Source organism: Ranitomeya imitator, chromosome 1 (genome assembly GCF_032444005.1).
Source record: "Ranitomeya imitator isolate aRanImi1 chromosome 1, aRanImi1.pri, whole genome shotgun sequence".
In the NCBI taxonomy this organism is placed as follows: domain Eukaryota; kingdom Metazoa; phylum Chordata; class Amphibia; order Anura; family Dendrobatidae; genus Ranitomeya; species Ranitomeya imitator.
Window position 1 is genome coordinate 573,403,445 of NC_091282.1, and position 21,896 is coordinate 573,425,340.

The 21,896-nt window shown below is 42.4% G+C and overlaps 1 protein-coding gene across 2 annotated transcripts; it reads left to right on the forward strand.

Moving 5' to 3' along the window:
* Positions 1–3,534: 3,534 nt before the first annotated feature.
* LOC138679746 (intercellular adhesion molecule 4-like) lies at positions 3,535–20,509 on the forward strand. 2 transcript variants are annotated; one of them, XM_069767823.1, is made up of 6 exons: positions 3,535–5,932; positions 7,725–7,991; positions 10,159–10,449; positions 14,386–14,646; positions 18,190–18,456; positions 18,910–20,509. In XM_069767823.1, exons 1-6 carry the CDS (start codon positions 5,878–5,880, stop codon positions 19,119–19,121), a joined length of 1,353 nt encoding a protein of 450 aa, XP_069623924.1. In that variant the 5' UTR covers positions 3,535–5,877; the 3' UTR covers positions 19,122–20,509. The 2 variants fall into 2 exon arrangements, with proteins under 2 accessions (XP_069623924.1, XP_069623925.1); XM_069767824.1 differs by lacking the exon at positions 14,386–14,646.
* Positions 20,510–21,896: the final 1,387 nt, after the last annotated feature.

A 21,896-nucleotide genomic window follows, 5' to 3' on the forward strand; every position in this document is an offset into this window, starting at 1 on the left:
GATATGGGTATACCGTGAAGATTGGTAGAGCAGCTTAGTATACATTTTTTGCAAAAAACGTATCAACCAAATACCCTGTTATTTACATCTTTTACTAGCACTTGCGGATTACTGCAAACATTTTTTCAAACTGAGTGTTTTTGGTTTTACCATTCTCTTTTGTGTCTTCAGGTTTCTTGGTGGTGTGTGAACATGTTCTTACAGACTTGTTCACTGTGCAAGTAGCCCATGTGTTCCTGTTTCCATGATTGTTCTCTTGTGTCTACAAGACTGGGGAGTTCCACCACTCCTCTTGGGCTAGCTGCACAAAAGCTGTTCTGCCCTGTATGCACACATGGATTTTTCCTCTCTGAACCCTGTTCACACAGGTAATATACAGATGACCAGGTTTTTAAATACATCAGATAGGGATTGCATACATTAGTTAGGACTGCTCTGATATGGGTATACCGTGAAGATTGGTAGAGCAGCTTAGTATACATTTTTTGCAAAAAACGTATCAACCAAATACCCTGTTATTTACATCTTTTACTAGCACTTGCGGATTACTGCAAACATTTTTTCAAACTGAGTGTTTTTGGTTTTACCATTCTCTTTTGTGTCTTCAGGTTTCTTGGTGGTGTGTGAACATGTTCTTACAGACTTGTTCACTGTGCAAGTAGCCCATGTGTTCCTGTTTCCATGATTGTTCTCGTGTCTACAAGACTGGGGAGTTCCACCACTCCTCTTGGGCTAGCTGCACAAAAGCTGTTCTGCCCTGTATGCACACATGGATTTTTCCTCTCTGAACCCTGTTCACACAGGTAATATACAGATGACCAGGTTTTTAAATACATCAGATAGGGATTGCATACATTAGTTAGGACTGCTCTGATATGGGTATACCGTGAAGATTGGTAGAGCAGCTTAGTATACATTTTTTGCAAAAAACGTATCAACCAAATACCCTGTTATTTACATCTTTTACTAGCACTTGCGGATTACTGCAAACATTTTTTCAAACTGAGTGTTTTTGGTTTTACCATTCTCTTTTGTGTCTTCAGGTTTCTTGGTGGTGTGTGAACATGTTCTTACAGACTTGTTCACTGTGCAAGTAGCCCATGTGTTCCTGTTTCCATGATTGTTCTCTTGTGTCTACAAGACTGGGGAGTTCCACCACTCCTCTTGGGCTAGCTGCACAAAAGCTGTTCTGCCCTGTATGCACACATGGATTTTTCCTCTCTGAACCCTGTTCACACAGGTAATATACAGATGACCAGGTTTTTAAATACATCAGATAGGGATTGCATACATTAGTTAGGACTGCTCTGATATGGGTATACCGTGAAGATTGGTAGAGCAGCTTAGTATACATTTTTTGCAAAAAACGTATCAACCAAATACCCTGTTATTTACATCTTTTACTAGCACTTGCGGATTACTGCAAACATTTTTTCAAACTGAGTGTTTTTGGTTTTACCATTCTCTTTTGTGTCTTCAGGTTTCTTGGTGGTGTGTGATCATGTTCTTACAGACTTGTTCACTGTGCAAGTAGCCCATGTGTTCCTGTTTCCATGATTGTTCTCTTGTGTCTACAAGACTGGGGAGTTCCACCACTCCTCTTGGGCTAGCTGCACAAAAGCTGTTCTGCCCTGTATGCACACATGGATTTTTCCTCTCTGAACCCTGTTCACACAGGTAATATACAGATGACCAGGTTTTTAAATACATCAGATAGGGATTGCATACATTAGTTAGGACTGCTCTGATATGGGTATACCGTGAAGATTGGTAGAGCAGCTTAGTATACATTTTTTGCAAAAAACGTATCAACCAAATACCCTGTTATTTACATCTTTTACTAGCACTTGCGGATTACTGCAAACATTTTTTCAAACTGAGTGTTTTTGGTTTTACCATTCTCTTTTGTGTCTTCAGGTTTCTTGGTGGTGTGTGAACATGTTCTTACAGACTTGTTCACTGTGCAAGTAGCCCATGTGTTCCTGTTTCCATGATTGTTCTCTTGTGTCTACAAGACTGGGGAGTTCCACCACTCCTCTTGGGCTAGCTGCACAAAAGCTGTTCTGCCCTGTATGCACACATGGATTTTTCCTCTCTGAACCCTGTTCACACAGGTAATATACAGATGACCAGGTTTTTAAATACATCAGATAGGGATTGCATACATTAGTTAGGACTGCTCTGATATGGGTATACCGTGAAGATTGGTAGAGCAGCTTAGTATACATTTTTTGCAAAAAACGTATCAACCAAATACCCTGTTATTTACATCTTTTACTAGCACTTGCGGATTACTGCAAACATTTTTTCAAACTGAGTGTTTTTGGTTTTACCATTCTCTTTTGTGTCTTCAGGTTTCTTGGTGGTGTGTGAACATGTTCTTACAGACTTGTTCACTGTGCAAGTAGCCCATGTGTTCCTGTTTCCATGATTGTTCTCTTGTGTCTACAAGACTGGGGAGTTCCACCACTCCTCTTGGGCTAGCTGCACAAAAGCTGTTCTGCCCTGTATGCACACATGGATTTTTCCTCTCTGAACCCTGTTCACACAGGTAATATACAGATGACCAGGTTTTTAAATACATCAGATAGGGATTGCATACATTAGTTAGGACTGCTCTGATATGGGTATACCGTGAAGATTGGTAGAGCAGCTTAGTATACATTTTTTGCAAAAAACGTATCAACCAAATACCCTGTTATTTACATCTTTTACTAGCACTTGCGGATTACTGCAAACATTTTTTCAAACTGAGTGTTTTTGGTTTTACCATTCTCTTTTGTGTCTTCCCTTATATATAGTATACACCTGTATGTCATCTCCTGTATATAGTATATACCTATGTCATCTCCCCTGGAAATAGTATATACTTGCTGTATGTCATCTCCTCCTGTATATTGTATATACTGATGTTTCAACTCCTCCTGTATATAGTATATACCTGTATGTCATCTCTTCTGTATATAGTATATACCTGTATGTCATCTCCTATATATAGTGTATAGCTGTATGTCATCTCCTGTAAATAGTATATACCTGTATGTCATCTCCCCTGTATATAGTACAGTATGTACCTGCTATATGTCATCTCCTCCTGTATATACCTGTGTGTAATCTCTTTTATATAGTATATACCTGTAAGTCATCTCCTCCTGTATTGTTGTGAATTCTGTTATCGAACTCCCTCCTGTGGTCATGAATGGTACTTCGGCGAGTTCTGTCCATGGACTCCCTCTGGTGGCTGTGAGTGGAGCTGCTGCTTCTGAGGTTCCTTCCACAGGTGACTTAGTTTATTCTTTGGCTGGCTGCTCTATTTAACTCCACTCAGATCGTTACTCCATGCCAGCTGTCAATGTTCTTGTACTGGTTCAGTTCGCTCTTGGATCTTTCTGGTGACCTGTCTACTCCAGCAGAAGCTAAGTCCCTGCTAGTTAATTATTTGTTCATTGTTTTCTTGTCCAGCTTGCTATCATGATTTTGCCTTGCTAGCTGGAAGCTCTGGGATGCAGAGTGGCACCTCCGCACCGTGAGTCGGTGCGGAGGTCTTTTTGCACACTCTGCGTGGTCTTTTTGTAGTTTTTTGTGCTGACCGCAAAGATACCTTTCCTATCCTCAGTCTGTTTAGTAAGTCTGGCCTCCTTTGCTGAAACCTGTTTCTTTTCTGTGTTTGTGCCTTTTCTTTGGGGAATTTCTCTGAGGCAAGATAGGCTTTATTTTCTATCTCTAGGGCTAGTTAGCTCTTAGGCTGTGTAGAGGCGTCTAGGCAGAGTTAGGTACGCTCCACGACTATTTCTAGTGTGTGTGATAGGATTAGGGGTTGCGGTCAGCAGAGCTCCCACTTCCCAGAGCTTGTCCTGTGTTAGTTTAACCATCAGGTCGTTCCGGGTGCTCCTAACCACCAGGTCCATAACACTGTATATAGTATATACCTGTATGTCATCTCCTCTTATATATAGTATATACCTGTATGTCATCTCCTCCTGTATATAGTATATACCTGTATGTCATCTACTCCTGTATATAGTATATGCCTGTGTGTCATCTCCCCTGTATATAGTACGGTATATACCTGTGTCATCTCCCCTGTATATAGTATGTATCTGTATGTCATCTCCTCCTGTATATGGTATATATGTGTGTGTCATCTCCTCCTGTAATAGACCTCGTTCACACGTTATTTGGTCAGTATTTTTACCTCAGTATTTGTAAGCTAAATTGACAGCCTGATAAATCCCCAGCCAACAGGAAGCCCTCCCCCCTGGCAGTATATATTAGCTCACACATACACATAATAGACAGGTCATGTGACTGACAGCTGCCATATTTCCTATATGGTACATTTGTTGCTCTAGTAGTTTGTCTGCTTATTAATCAGATTTTTATTTTTGAAGGATAATACCAGACTTGTGTGTGTTTTAGGGCGAGTTTCATGTGTCAAGTTATGTGTGTTGAGTTGCGTGTGGCAGCATGCATGTAGCGACTTTTGTGAGATGAGTTTTGTGTGGCGACATGCGTGTAGCAACTTTTTGTGTGTCGAGTTGCATGTGACAGGTTACTGTAGCAAGTTGTGTGCAGCAAGATTTGCGCATGGTGAGTTTTATGTGTGGTGCGTTTTGAGTATGTGCAAGTTTTGTGTTAGGCAACTTTTGCATGTGTTGCAACTTTTGTGCATGTGGCAATTTTTCCACGTGTGCAAGTTTTGCGTGTGGCGAGTTTTCCATGTGGCGAATTTTGCACATGGCGAGTTTTGAGTGGCGACTTTTGTGTTTCGACTTTTATGTGGCGAGGTTGGTGCATTTGTGGTGAAATGTGTGCTAAGGGTGGTATATGTGTTCAAGCACGTGGTAGTTTGTGGTGCATTTTGTGTGTGTTCATATCCCCGTGTGTGGTGAGTATCCCATGTCAGGGCCCCACCTTAGCAACTGTACGGTATTTACTCTTTGGCGCCATCGCTCTCACTCTTTACGTCCCCCTTGTTCACATCTTGCAGCTGTCAATTTGCCTCCAACACTTTTCCTTTCACTTTTTCCCCATTATGTAGATAGGGGCAAAATTGGTGAATTGGAAAGCGCAGGGTTAAAATTTCACCTCACAACATAGCCTATGACGCTCTCGGGGTCCAGACGTGTGACTGTGCAACATTTTGTGGCTGTAGCTGCGACGGTGCAGATGCCAATCCCGGACACACACACACACACACACACACACACACACACAGCTTTATATATTAGATGTGTCCTAGCACTTAGTGACCCGCCTCTGTAACCTTACAAGGTCTGCTACTTGATGGCTTAGTTTCTGAGGTTCCTTAGCTCTTCAACTTAACAATAATACCACTTACCATGAAAAAACATTTTCAAACTGTCATGTCGCAATGGTAGCATCCTTTTACATTACAACACGCATATTCAATGAGCCATTTAGAATGACTGCATGGCTAGAGGTTGGATTTTATACTCCTATGGTTCTAGTCAATGACTAAGAGGTGTATACCAATACCTTTGTCTATATAGTGTACATTTAATATAAGGATGTAAAGCAGTAAACTTTATTTGAAATTTTTAAAAAAATTAGTAAAAAAATAAATAAGATTTACTAGATAATGTAATTTCTTGCATGTATATTAATAGGTATCTGAAAGATTTGAATAAGTCTTGCACATAACCAAACCTCCTCCTTTTCCAATAATAGCCTTCATAACTGGGATTCCCCCTAAAAATTCCTTCATTTTCTCCACCCCTTCATTTTCAATTTCCCTGCATCCCAAAGAGTTCCCATCATCACTAAAGTTTCTGTGGAGGGATATATATTGGCAGCACAAGAACAGAAATTAGATAAAGGAAGGAACTACTCAAGAAAGAAGTCTGAAGCATAGCCATGGCTCCGTGCTTACTCCGCTGCATTGTCCTGCAACTATTCCTTCTAAGCAATGGTGAGACCAATGACAAATCTTTGTTTCTCCCTTACCTCACATAAATTTGTTAAAGTTCTTATTTTTTATAGGCATTGTTTTATTGTTATGGTCAACACAGTTAAAGTATTGTGTTAGGAAGGCTTGTCCCAGAAATGTCCTGCTTATTGCACTTAATACTGGGGCTCAGAGGAGGCTCAATGTAAAGAAGTGCCATCCAAACAACTGTATTTAAAAACGCTTGGCCCTGGGACTATGAGTGGCGCGTATTTTTTCTGTACGTGTCCTGAAGAATGCGGTATTCCAGAGCCAAGTAAGACATGTCTATGCACAAAGCTGCATACAAGCCTTGAGAACTTGAGGTAAATGTAGGCTACTTCAATTCGCCCATTCCAGCCAATGAAAACCTTCCCAAAACGCTCTTATATGTGGAAGAAAAAACCACCAAATTCAGGTAAATACATGTGCCATTGACTTTCCGTATATAAAAGGATTGTTCTCTGCAATAAATATAGTGGTACGATTTCTCCAAGGATACATTAGTAGATTATCACCAAGTTTACATTACCTGCTTCATTTTGCTACTATTTTTGTCTTTTAACCTAATGGAATGAATAAAAGGGTCTTGGACCTTGTTTTTTCGGCTGGGTGGAAGCTGGAGCCAGTTTTCTTGGGGTGCAATGGGACTTTTTTAAATCTATTGTGGTGATTCTGCTTTTCAGTCCACTTAATATCCAGTATCCAGACAAAACTGTCAAATATATGCCAAGCTGTCCTACAGAAATGTTCATCACATTATATGTTAGGATTTTTATCCCAACCAATCATGATTGTCAGAAACAGTCCATGTAATGTATGTAAAAAAAGAATTGAAACAATAAAAATTAAACATAAATAGTATAGTTCGGTCCATAATGATCCAAACTATATAAAATAACATTCATCCTGCACAATCTCACAAAAATGACAGAAATGTTGTTTTGTTTTTTTTTGATAACTTGCCTTTCCAAAAAATATGTATTTACCTCAAAATATGGTACCAATAAAAAAAGTATCTGTTCCTAAAAGAATATCTCCGACTATGACACCAATTTTTTTTAAGTTTTTTCTTTCTTATGAAACTAGTGAAAGAAAATATATAAATTTTATGTCGCCTTAATCGTACTGACCTGTAGGATAAATATAAATATTATTTTTGCAACTGTAACACTGAAAATAAGTGAAACAAGCCACAAAAATTGCAGAATTGCACTGTTTTTTTTTTCTACTTTGGCTTCTGACACTTATATTTCACCTAATCTATAATTTCCTATTTATTAATAAGGGTTTCCCTCTAAAGGTAAGTGCACATGAAGAGGGCAATTCCACCGATCTTTTCGCTAGTCTTGAGGGGGCATTTTGGAGCAGACGCTCCTGACTCATTAAGAGACGCAATGGTGTGCGCCTCACCACAAATCTTACCGCTCATCATGAATTTTTTGGTGTGAAGATGCCAAAAGTCGCCTTTATTTATGAAAAAAATGCAACTTTTCAAAATGTACCGAGAGTTTTGCAGTGTCTTTAGGTCATTTTTTGCAACTTTTTGTCTTCTAACTTGGGCTGCTTAAAGTAGAAAGCAGCTTGTAAGAAAGTCCAAAGACTGAACATTACGCATAGCAAGCTGTTTTCACATTGCAATACATATGTTCATTCTATTTAGTGTTTAGCGCTTTTTCAGGCGGGTTATGGAAAAAGACTAACCTTAGGAATTAATTGAAAGATGAGAGTTAATAGAAGTGTATGGAGGTAAAAGTCATCTTTCCTTCTTTTACAGCTCAACACTACTTAACTGTGCATCCTGTGGATCCAGTGGTGTCTACTGGGGAATCCATACAGCTGAACTGCTCTATCAATTGTCCTTTGGGTACTGTAGCTTGGAAAGGGCTTGACATTTTTGTTGATAAGCAATATATTGCTCCTGGGTACAGCGTCCAAACTCTAGAAAATATAAGTATCTCCATGGATGGCACTAAACACTGTGAGGGGACATGTCCTGGCCATCGCAAAGCTTACCAGAAATCACTGCAGCTCCATGTATATGGTAAGTGCTATTATGTAATGTATACCAGCACATGCACTATGAAAAGATTATAAACCAAGGAAAAATGGTGCTACCAAATATCTCACAAATATTTAAAACTTTATTAAATATAAAATTTCACAACAATTTTTTTGTGAAGATAAAAGTAGAGTAACTCAATAGAGGGCTAACAACATACCACCCAAGGCCATACATAGCATATAAACAGTATGACCATGTGCCCATTTCAGTACATTCACTAGTGGATTGCATACACATCAATCAAAAAAAAAAATGTAAAAGCAAACATATGGCAATGATATGGAGCGCTGTTAGGTGTGCGCCCCTGCGCCCTGAATGTTGCAGCAATGATATGGAGCGCTGTTAGGTGTGCGCCCCTGCGCCCTAAATGTTGCAGCAATGATATGGAGCGCTGTTAGGTGTGCGCCCCTGCGCCCTGAATGTTGCAGCAATGATATGGAGCGCTGTTAGGTGTGCGGCCCTGCGCCCCGAATGTTTCAGCAATGATATAGAGCGCTGTTAGGTGTGCGGCCCTGCGCCCTGAATGTTGCAGCAATGATATGGAGCGCTGTTAGGTGTGCGCCCCTGCGCCCTGAATGTTGCAGCAATGATATGGAGCGCTGTTAGGTGTGCGGCCCTGCGCCCCGAATGTTTCAGCAATGATATAGAGCGCTGTTAGGTGTGCGGCCCTGCGCCCTGAATGTTGCAGCAATGATATGGAGCGCTGTTAGGTGTGCGGCCCTGCGCCCCGAATGTTTCAGCAATGATATAGAGCGCTGTTAGGTGTGCGCCCCTGCGCCCCGAATGTTTCAGCAATGATATAGAGCGCTGTTAGGTGTGCACCCCTGCACCCCGAATGTTGCAGCAATGATATGGAGCGCTGTTAGGTGTGCGGCCCTGCACCCCGAATGTTACAGCAATGATATGGAGCGCTGTTAGGTGTGCGGCCCTGTGCCCTGAATGTTGCAGCAATGATATGGAGCGCTGTTAGGTGTGCGGCCCTGTGCCCTGAATGTTGCAGCAATGATATGGAGCGCTGTTAGGTGTGCGCCCCTGCGCCCTGAATGTTGCAGCAATGATATGGAGCGCTGTTAGGTGTGCGGCCCTGCGCCCCGAATGTTTCAGCAATGATATAGAGCGCTGTTAGGTGTGCACCCCTGCACCCCGAATGTTGCAGCAATGATATGGAGCGCTGTTAGGTGTGCGGCCCTGCACCCCGAATGTTACAGCAATGATATGGAGCGCTGTTAGGTGTGCGCCCCTGCGCCCTGAATGTTGCAGCAATGATATGGAGCGCTGTTAGGTGTGCGGCCCTGTGCCCTGAATGTTGCAGCAATGATATGGAGCGGTTAGGTGTGCGGCCCTGTGCCCTGAATGTTGCAGCAATGATATGGAGCGCTGTTAGGTGTGCGCCCCTGCGCCCTGAATGTTGCAGCAATGATATGGAGCGCTGTTAGGTGTGCGGCCCTGCGCCCCGAATGTTTCAGCAATGATATAGAGCGCTGTTAGGTGTGCGGCCCTGCGCCCCGAATGTTTCAGCAATGATATAGAGCGCTGTTAGGTGTGCACCCCTGCACCCCGAATGTTGCAGCAATGATATGGAGCGCTGTTAGGTGTGCGGCCCTGCACCCCGAATGTTACAGCAATGATATGGAGCGCTGTTAGGTGTGCGGCCCTGTGCCCTGAATGTTGCAGCAATGATATGGAGCGCTGTTAGGTGTGCGGCCCTGTGCCCTGAATGTTGCAGCAATGATATAGAGCGCTGTTAGGTGTGCGCCCTGCGCCCTGAATGTTGCAGCAATGATATGGAGCGCTGTTAGGTCTGCGCCCCGAATGTTGCAGCAATGATATGGAGCGCTGTTAGGTGTGCGGCCCTGCGCCCCGAATGTTGCAGCAATGATATGGAGCGCTGTTAGGTGTGCGGCCCTGCGCCCCGAATGTTGCAGCAATGATATGGAGCGCTGTTAGGTGTGCGCCCTGCGCCCCGAATGTTGCAGCAATGTTATGGAGCGCTGTTAGGTGTGCGCCCCGAATGTTGCAGATGTAGTGTTACTAAACAGATATAATATTTAGAGACTCTTCCAAAACACTCTGCTCATGGAAAGTTTGAAGGAAATTGGGACCAACCTAAATTAGGAACTTATATCTATTTTTCTCTATTTTGCAGCTTTACCAAACACTTTGCTCCTAAGCAGTGATATGAAAAATGGCATCCATTATCTGAACTGCTCAATGGAGCTGGTATATCCTCTGCCTGAAATCAGCTGCTACAAAGGATCTAAACTGCTGGATGAGCGCACTGACAATGAGATTCTCGATGGGGACCTATTCAATATAACTTGGAGCTGGGTTGTCCCTGAGGAGGACTGGCTGTCTGACGCATTCTACTGGTGTGAGGCACAAGTGCACGTGAATGGCCAAGTGTTTAAAAGAGAAGGAACCTTGTACATATCAGAAGGTATACATACTTAAATGGGTAAAAACTCAATATTTTAGTCTTATTATTGTTATTATTTTTATAGGTATTGTCCAAAAAGGGCTTAGAAAAAATGTATTTTGTACTGTTTCATTTGTTTGTAACACAGTTGTACTGTTACAATTGGAAGCACTATAAAAATAAAAACTAATATTATTATTATAGTGTTTCATATTGTAACATTAGGACTGCATATTACAAACAAATGAAATAGCACAAAATATATTTTTTCTAAGCCGTTTAGTTGGAGTTGGTTAAGGCTATTAAGTGTTGTGAAGAAAAGAAAGACGTAACGTAATGTGGTACACCAACAGAAAAAGGGCATGTAGCAAGTGGAGCAGTAAGTAGGTCAAGAAGGAATAGCAAGCACACTTGCTTATGCTTCATTATAATCTGCAGTCAGTAGGTATCTAGAATATTAATTCACATGGGAGACCACCATAGGGTGAGTGAAGCAAAGTCATGCCTTAACCGACTCCATAATAAATGAGACTTCTTTTTAGATTGTGAGCCCCATCGGGAACAGCGTAGATAATGTGTGCAACCTGTACAGCGCTGCGGAATATGTTAGCGCTATATAAAAATAAAGATTATTATTAACAACAGAAGAACTGAAAACACAAACCACTGATACATAATCATACCAGTACTAGTTCAATGCCTTTTTACAAGGACTGAATCAATGTGATCACGGACACACCGGCATATAAAACTTCTACATAGAACCACGGCGCAGAAGTCCAAAATATGAAAATATAAATATGTTATTAAACAAAATACAACATATAAATTGACATAACACAAAACATGTTAAAAACAGCTAATCAAAGACAAGGCACAAGGAGGGCTAATGTGTGTGAAATCACACAAGGGCAACGAATATACCGATGTTATGCAGGCTGGGCAGGCTATCATAATGGTCATGTATCCCCTGAGTGGGTTACAAAAGCATACAAGGTGCATAGTGCAATAAAGGTGCAAAAAGTCGCAATAAATGTCCAAAAGTGAAGGACTAAGTCCAAAACAGCATGCACCGCTCCTAGTACACTCACTGGCCCAATGTCACTATCCCAGGGGTCAAAGGCAGATTATCAAACAGCATCTTGCTTACCCATGTCAGTGTGTGTCCCAGCAGCCCCAACGCACGTTTCGCATGAGCTTCTTTGGGGGGCTGTGTTTTTTTTTTTTCTTTTTTTCCTTTAACAGAAGAGCACTATATACACCCACAAACAAGTGTTAGCACATTGTCCACACCTTACAGTTCTTCTCTTCCTTGCTTCTCCTTCTATGCTTTACAACCGTCCCCTGCATCCCTCCTTTATGCAGAATATATATCATTCACACTCCAGTTAAAGCAGCAGTCAGTAGGAGTCATGCTTGTCAGAGTGAATACACTTTTCCCGGATTTGGGGGCGAACATAACATTGGTGCAACTGCACAGAGGCCCAACAGGTAAGGGGGCCCATTTCTGTCTCCAAAGCACGTGGAATTTTGCATTATAATGGCATTGGACTGGGAAGGGCCATATATTTTATTCTTGCACAGAGGCCCTATATCAGTGGTCCCCAACTCCAGGCCTCGAGGGCCGCCAACAGTGCAGGTTTTCAGAATTTCCTTAGTATTGCACAGGGGTTGGAATCATCACCTGTGCAGATGATCACATTACCACCGATGCAATACTAAAGAAATCCTGAAAACCTGCACTGTTGGCAGCCCTCGAGGCCTGGAGTTGGGGACCACTGCCCTATATTAACTGTGTCCACCAGTGCTCAGATTTGTAGGCTAAATGCAATAAGAAAATTAAAACCTACATAAGACAGAAATACCAAAATACTGGTGCTTCTCACAAAATTAGAATATCATCAAAAAGTTATTTTTATTTCAGTTCTTCAATACAAAAAGTGTAACTCATATATAGAGTCATGACAAACAGAGTGATCTATTTCAAGTGTTTATTTCTGTTAATGTTGATGATTATGGCTTTCAGCCAATGAAACCCCAAAGTCATTACCTCAGTAAATTAGAATACTTTATAACACCAGCTTGAAAAATGATTTTAAAATCCAAAATGTTGGCCTACTGAAATGTATATTCAGTAAATTCACACAATACTTGGTCGGGGCTCCTTTTACATCAATTACTGCATCAATGCGGCGGCGCATGGAGACAATCATTAACACATTCTCCTTAACAAGGAAGTGCCTTGGATTTTTATGCTATTACATAGTAGCATAGTTTGCAAAGCTGAAAAAATACATTTATCCATCTAGTTCAGCCTATATTCCATCAGAATAAATCCCCAGATCTTCGTCCTTCTAAAGAACCTAACTGTAAGATACAATATTGTTACGCTCCAGCAAGACATCCAGGCCTCTCTTGAACCCCTAGACTGAGTTCACCATCACTACGTCCTCAGGCAAGGAATTCCAGATTCCAACTGCCCTAACAGTAAAGAATCCTCTTCTATGTTGGTGTAAAATCCTTCTCTCCTCCAGACGCAGAGAATGCCCCCTTGTGCCCGTCACCTTCCTTGGTATAAACAGATCCTCGGAGAGATATTTGTATTGTCCCCTTATATACTATCAAAACTCGAAGGAAAGACCCGAAAGTGGACCTTCTGGGTTATCGTTCTAGAGCCCCCAAGGGCGAGCGGACCTGATGGAACCATCCCCTACACAGGGAGCGTTAGGGGCAAGCCCAAGGGGGACAACCACAATGGCTGGAGCCAAAGGGGTGACTAAGGGTAAATAAAGAGAGGGAAGAGACTGGGGTATGAAGGCAGTGGATGAGAACAGAGAACTAGCGGACACTATGGAATATGTGTGGTAGATGGGACCAGGAGGACCAGAGACGGAGTGGTGGCATGATGCTGGAAGAGAGGAATGAAAAGGTTATAACTAGCAGGAATAAACGGAACTGGTAGGCATGAGTGGACACTGGGCAGGTACGACCGAAACACAGGGCAGGTACAGGAGAGACACAGAGCAGGCATGGCAAGACACAGGGCAGGTACAGCTGAGACATGGGGCAGACCCGGGTGAGACACAGGGCAGGTATGGCTGAGGCACAGGGCAGGTACGGCTAAGACACGGGGCAGACACAGGTGAGAAACAGGGCAGGTACGGCTGAGACACGGGGCAGACACGGGTGAGACACAGGGCAGGTACGGCTGAGACACGGGGCAGACACGGGTGAGACACAGGGCAGGTACGGCTGAGACACGGAGCAGAGCGAACAGAGAAGGGGAGCCAGGGACCATGGGGGTACACCAGCAGGAAGGCTAGCGTAACCGCAAAAGATAACCAGGCATCTTACATGTGCAGACACCGAGAATAAATATCCGATGGGCGCCGCCCTGATGGGGAAGAGCCAGCGGGTCACGACCTCCCAGAGGGCTTGGTGGCGGGAAAAGTGCGACCGCGCATGCGCGATGCGAGCCTGAGAAGACAGGCGAGGAGCGGCGAGGGACTCCGTCGGAGGCAGGCGACAGACGGGTGAGTATTCACAGATGTGACATATACTTATACATGGTTATTACATTGCCCCTCAGTCGTCTTTTTTCTAGACTAAATAATCCTAATTTTGCTACTCTCCACGTCCAATGACTCACCTTGGGCCAGTCTTACCTCTTCATAAAAACTGATTAGATTGGTTTGACATGAGCAATTCCTCATAAACCCATGCTGATATGGAGTTAAACAGTTATTCTGATTGACATAATCCAGAATAGCCTCCCTCAGAAACCCTATAAGTTCCAGGTTCACTTTTAGAGCCATTTTTGAATATTGTTATTATTAACTCTTATCTCGCTGCACATGGAGAGGACATGATTCTTCCACTATGGTTTTGCTATAAATATTATCTTGTGCTAGAAGAGAATTGTAGCAGCAATCTCATACAGAATATCTTCATTTATAGACCAGACCACCACTGTAGTCCCAGCTTCTCCACTCTCCAAAATCGCATATATCCCATCACAGAAGCTGGAATCGTATTACCGGACAACCACCATCACTTCTCAATATCCTGAAACCACGCAATGGATGCGAAAGAGCTCTGCAATAAAAAGTCACCCATCAGCCATTACAGGGGAAAATACAAGGAATGTGACAATCGATACCATCACCACACAGAGCACACAACTTATGATAAGGGGTCCTACCGAATCTAATAACATTGGTATGTATGCAGACAAAAAACAGTGCAATAAACTTTAAAGGGGTTTACCACCTAAATGTATTTGTTACTTGCCCACCGGATAAGTGATACAATAAATTTATATAAGATTTGAATGCTGGGACCCCAACTAATCAAGAATTAAGGTCCCAAAGTTCTCTGCTTGAATGGAGCAATGCTGCACATGAAGGAATACAGCTGCATTTGCTGTATATGGACAGGAAGGAGATGGATTGACAGCGATAGTCCTCCCGATAGAAAGTGAATGGAGCGGTGGTGGTCACACATGCATCCAACTACTCTGTTGGCCTTAAAGTCATTAAACACTAGATTCTCACATCATACAATGGTTACACTTTTTCGCTGAACCCCAATTATTTTGCCATCTTTTTATACAAAGCTCGACTGATCCATAGAATTATCATACAATTATGGGGCCACAATATGAGACTCAACAATGAAATCCAGAAGGGCAACCACATTTTTTTGTTATTTTACAAATAAGCTGTTAGGTCAAATCACTAGGAAAGACTGTGTCCAACAGAAACATCGTAATTTACAGTGCGAGAAACTGTGAATATGAACTTAAAGGGAACCTGTCACCTGAATTTGGCAGGACCGGTTTTGGGTCATATGGGCGGAGTTTTCGGGTGTTTGATTCACCCTTTCCTTACCCGCTGGCTGCATGCTGGCCGAAATATTGGATTGAAGTTCATTCTCTGTCCTCCGTAGTACTCGCCTGCGCAAGGCCAAATTCAGGTGATAGGTTCCCTTTAATTAGAATAATGAGAATTTCTGGGACTTTCATGATAATTTGTAGGGTTGTAGATTTTTTTATTTCACGCAATCTACCATTAGAGGATAGCTAGCATACTCGTACACATAGGTAACAATGACAAGCCTTCAACTTTACAGCCACTCCCTTTTAGCTGAATACGCCCCCCAAAAATCTCTTAGCACATCATTCACTGTTTACAGTATATGGCGCACCCTTGCGCTCCCCAACAACGCCCTTGTTATGAAACTGCAGCACAGAACTAGGAGAGATGGGGGAAAGCTGACCCTGCACTAAGACTAGGCTGAAACCCTACGATGGAGAGGGCAACCCATTCCTTGCGAATAGACCCACTGGCGATCCTGGTCTAAACTCAGCGAAGACCTATAGATAAGGGGAAGGAGGTCCCTAAAAGAACTAAGGACTGGGTACAAAAACGGGTCACCTCCTAATAGGAAAGACAGAGAAGGCTGCAGAAACAAAATGAAAACAGAAACAAAAGATAGCAGAACCAGAGATCCCAGAACTGCACAATATTAAACACAGAAAGCTATCAAAGCACCTAACCAGAACTCTAACGGATTAACACTGTTGTCCAGCAAGGAATGGGAGGCAGGTGCTGGGTAATAAAGGGTGATACAATCACCTGACCAAGACAACCCAGCACCAGGGGAAAAAGACCGGCAGCCAGAAAACCACAACAAGATGGCGGATGGTCACAACCAAAGAGTTTCTAACAGCCCTTCCCTTTGCAGAACATGTGATTCCCACACCAGTCAGGAAGCCACTAAGGCAGAGGGATGCTTAATCACTCTGATGCGCTGTCGGCCTATTTCCTTCCCACACTGTACAGTCTGCCGGGGCGTTGGAGTGAACAAGCGAAACTCAGTCTGGCCAGCTAAAGGCAATAAGAACGCCAGAACTGACAGTGATTGCATGTCTTGGTCCTGAGCCATGATGGCACTTGCTTTCTCAAACACCAAGGGCACCACACAACCGTCCCTAGCTTGGTCCTAGCAATACCAGTATTTTGAACTGAACTATACTATGAGGGAGCATACATACTAAGAATATATTTCATCTGAATTGTGTCCATGCATTCTCTGACGGCCATACCCCCAAATATCAGAAACCTGACAGCACTGGAGCTCGCTTGGGATTTTGCTATGGTCTTCAGAATTAAATAGTTGTCTCATTTTTGTAAATGGTTAAAATGCTTGTAAAAATAAGAGACTGCAATGTGCTTGTTATTAACAATCCTCAATGTTCTCAAGAACAGTGTAATTTAACATTTATACTGCAGTTTACTGCTCGTGACCTAGGTTGCCGGCCACCTCTGCAGTCTATCTGAGGTGGTGTATTTCCTAGGCAAGGAGCATAGCGATCACAAGCTCTCTTTGCTGGTCAGCATAAGTGCCACTGTGTTCATCCCATCCTACCAGCATTGGAGAGCAGACAGTTTGAACTAGTGTTTCAACCATGCTGCTGGTCCAAGCTGTCAGTCATCAGGAGAGCACCACCCCTTGCAAACAAGTAGCTTTAAAGGGAACCTGTCATGTGAAAAAAACAGCTGACATGTCCTGGCTTTGATGCGGGCTCACCGCTGGAGCCCACATCAAAGTAGGGGATTTGCCATCGGATGTACTATTCCGTCCGATGGCAGAAAGAGGTTAAAGAAGCACTCCCCCATCAACATTTTTATCCTTTTGATATATTGCAATCATCATATTGTTTAGCACTGTGTAATTTCAATTGCTCATTTTGCCTTTCTACCCAGCTAATTGTTCTATTTTCCATTAGGTCTATGACATCACATGATTAAAAACTTGCTGAATCCGTCTAAACTTTATGTAGAAACTGGAGGTCAATTATGCCTGTATGACTCATGAGTCACTGCAAAAGTCTATAGTGGGGGGGGGAGCAGCAGAGCAGCTGGGTCAGGAGTTGAAGAGGGGAATGAATTCTGCAGGGACAAGAGACTTCCTGTTTCCTCAGAGCAAAGAGAAGAATTACCTGTGTAGAAAGGCAAAACGAGCAATTGTAACTACACAGTGATATAAAATATGATGATCGGAGTATATTAAGAGGATAAAAATGTTAGCAATTTCTGTGCAGTTTCAGTGCATTGTTGTATTATTATTGTTGTTGTTGTTGTTGTTGTTGTTGTTGTTGTTATTATTATTATTATTATTATTTATTATTATTATTATGAAAGACTGCGCATCTTTTATTTTCCAGGGCATAAAAAGGTTAAAGGTTTGTCCACTCCTACTGCAGACTTATGAACCCCCCAAGTGCACGCATTGTGCACTGCGGGAATTCGCCCCTTTCAGACCAGTGACTGTAGGATATGTATGTGTTATACAACCTCCCGGCCAGTGAGCGTGGCCTCGCTCTCCATACACTTGTATGAAATCGAGAATGTACCTTCTAGTCAGCCACACCCACTGGCTGGCCGCATCACTAGATGTCAATACAAGTTTATGGAGCGAGGCTGTGCCCATAACTCGCACATACCCTCCGATCCCGGGGCAGGAACCAGCGAATCCCCACAGTGCACAGTCCGTGCACTGGGGGGATTCATAAATCTGCAGTCACACAGAGTGAGTGCACACCTATCGATTTGGACTGGACAACCCCTTTAATGACTCTGGTTAATATATTTTTTTGTAATGCAGTTTGATATCAAAACTGTTTTTGTCAATTATGATTACTTGTTATAGGGAAATCACAGCGGGATTACCTTCCTTACAGAATGTTTTCATTTACAGACAAGACCACCACTTCAGCGGCAGTTTTTTCCACCTCTCAAACCACATCTACCCAAACACAGACATCAGAAGAACCTTACGTGACAACCACAATGACCACTTCTCAAAATCCTGAAACCACCTCGGGGAAGGAAATGCGCACTACAAGAAAAAGTCACCAATCGACCATCACAGGAGAACAAAGAAAGAATGCGACAATCCATACAGTCTCCGCACACAGCACACAGCTTACTACGACCAGCAGTCCTACCAAATCTAACAACATTGGTATGTACACAGACAAAATACAGTATATATTACATTAATACTGAAGTCCACGACAAGCACTTTAGGTCTGGGATGTCCACTGTATCCCAGACTGACCATGGCAATGACTTCTGGTGTGTAATTTGAATGTGACATAATAAAAAGTTATTCCCAACACTATAAATGACCATCTATTCAGAGAATATTCAGTGAGGGTCCAACTGCTGGTATGGATTCTGAGACTGGGGCTCTGAGATATCGATCAAAGCAGTGGCCATACATTTGCACTTGATGCAGCAGGTGGAACACCTCCCATTTTGGTAATATGTTGGGGTTCCAGCAGTGGGTCTCCCAGCGTGCTATAAATTATTACCTATCCTAAGGATCGTTCAAGAATGTTACTGTTGGGAATAACGCTTTAAGTAATGAGATCAAATGCAAAGGTAACTAAAGGTGCTTTAATTTATTTTTCAGATGGATTTTACCTTATGTGGTCAATTGTCCCAGCTGCCGGTCTGGTTGGGAGCTTTCTACTTTTTCTGCAAATCTATAGACATCTCAGCAAAAAAGGATTCTTTCAACCCAATCATACTGAAATTCCAACAATCAAGAAAGACTCAAAATCCCAAGGAGGCTTGCAGGCAGTATTTTCTTCTTCCACCAAGAATGAGTTTTCCATGTACTAATTTGATGCGGCAAACTTATGGAGAGCAATAACCTAAGGAGAATGACTGATCCAATAAGTGATTAAAGGGACCCTGTGATCCAGTGAAAAAATGGTATTTGCCTGCCGCCATAGTGGTAATCTGCAGGTAAATACAATTTTAAACATGTAAGGTTGTTTAACTGGAAGAGTGGCTACAGGGAGAAAATGAAGATATATTCTCCCTGCAGCTGCTTGCTTCCAGTCATCAGAAGGCTGCAGGGGGCTATAGAAGTGACCACTTATTACACAAGTGATTACAGAAAATCTTTCCCCCTGCACCTTGGCTGACGGTCTGCTCTGCACACACACTGCAGACCAGGCTGTCAATCAGTTTGCCGGGGAGTGATCACAGGGCACTCACTGTGTACTGAATGATGACTGGAACGGTCCACTGCACCACCCTGATGACTGGAAGCACACGGCTGCAGGGAGAATAAAACTTCAGTTTCTGCGTGAAGCCACTCTTAAAGGTTCACACAAGCATAAAAAAATTGTCATCCAGAAAACTGGGACGACTTTATTCTCACTTGTCATCCGTATAAAGTCTGTAAGCAATCCATTTTTTCATTTTATAGCAGCGGCTATTAATTAGCAAGACCAGCTACAGTAGTTACAGTTACCTATGTTAAAGAATTGCAATGCATCCATAAAAAAAGAGTGCTGTCCCATATGGGATCCATTTTTTTCCTGCACTCAGACTTGAATGGGCACGTCTGACCCGATATACAGAAGAAACTAGTGCATTTGCGACTTTTTTTTCACATGCAAGTCAATGAAAAATAAAAAAGGCTCAGCTGAACAGCCCAGTTGAGTAACATTGGTCTGTCCTTTGTTTCACCGTCAGCAACGACCAAACATTCAGCTCATGTGAACCTACCCTTAGCCACTTGCACATATGTAAAACAGTATTTACCTACAAATTACCACTATGGCTGCAGGTAAATACTGTTTTAGGAGTACATTCACACATCCTAGTGCTGTCCGTGAAAAAATAGCACTAGGAGCAATGTTATTTAAGGGGCAGTTCAAGTTCTTTTCTCACTGGGTGAATCTGCGTGTCAAAAAATGTGAATTGCGCTAGTTTCCTCCGTGTGTCGGGTCACACTGGCCCATTCAACTCTTTGGTGTGCAAAAACTTGGATCCCACACGGAACATTTATATAGCATCCATGTTTTTTTACGGATACATTGCAATTAGTAAACGTGGAAGCTGTAAATGATTAATGGCTGCTCTACAGTAACCAGATGACAGTAGAGGATACTTGATGCAAGTGTGCTGATATCATACAGTCATGCTGACAGGCGCCCTTTCAGATAAGGTACAGGCAGCTTAGTGTAACAAGTTTTTTATTTCACTGTCAAATGTTTGTAATAAAAGAATATATATTTCTAGACAGAAAGTTCATGTAAATTAGCACAGATTTCCCATTCCACGTGAAATGGACGCTGGAAGAGGACGTCGGGACACAGGACGCGGCTTACTCTTGTAGTTCATAATGGCTGACAATCACATAGAAATGAGGAAAATTGGAGAGGCACACAAGGCGGACTACTCCCACAGTATATACACCACATATATTGAGTCTGCATGTTCTTCACGTGTTTAGATGTGTTTTTCACAGAATGCACAAAATCTTGATAGGTTATCCCCTGAGGGACGATTCTTATGCTTTCATTGTTTCCTTCCCTTTTTCCAAGAGCAATACCTTTTATTATTTTTTGTTGATATAGCCTAATCTGGTCTTGTTTTTTTTGATGAGTTGGAATTTTGATAGTCACCATTCATTTTACTGTATTATGTACAGAAAAATGGGACAAAAATTCTAGTGGGGTGTAATTGTAAAAAAAAATGCAATTCCACCATTTTTTTTGGTTTGTTTTGCTTTTACTGTGTTCCTTGGGTATCACAGTTCTTCTGATCAGTGCCATAACTTTATATATATATATATATATATATATATATATATATATACATATATACAGTGGGGCAAAAAAGTATTTAGTCAGTCAGCAATAGTGCAAGTTCCACCACTTAAAAAGATGAGAGGCGTCTGTAATTTACATCATAGGTAGACCTCAACTATGGGAGACAAACTGAGAAAAAAAAATCCAGAAAATCACATTGTCTGTTTTTTTAACATTTTATTTGCATATTATGGTGGAAAATAAGTATTTGGTCAGAAACAAAATTTCATCTCAATACTTTGTAATATATCCTTTGTTGGCAATGACAGAGGTCAAACGTTTTCTGTAAGTCTTCACAAGGTTGCCACACACTGTTGTTGGTATGTTGGCCCATTCCTCCATGCAGATCTCCTCTAGAGCAGTGATGTTTTTGGCTTTTCGCTTGGCAACACGGACTTTCAACTCCCTCCAAAGGTTTTCTATAGGGTTGAGATCTGGAGACTGGCTAGGCCACTCCAGGACCTTGAAATGCTTCTTACGAAGCCACTCCTTCGTTGCCCTGGCGGTGTGCTTTGGATCATTGTCTTGTTGAAAGACCCAGCCACGTTTCATCTTCAATGCCCTTGCTGATGGAAGGAGGTTTGCACTCAAAATCGCATGATACATGGCCCCATTCATTCTTTCATGTACCCGGATCAGTCGTCCTGGCCCCTTTGCAGAGAAACAGCCCCAAAGCATGATGTTTCCACCACCATGCTTTACAGTAGGAATGGTGTTTGATGGATGCAACTCAGTATTCTTTTTCCTCCAAACACGACAAATTGTGTTTCTACCAAACAGTTCCAGTTTG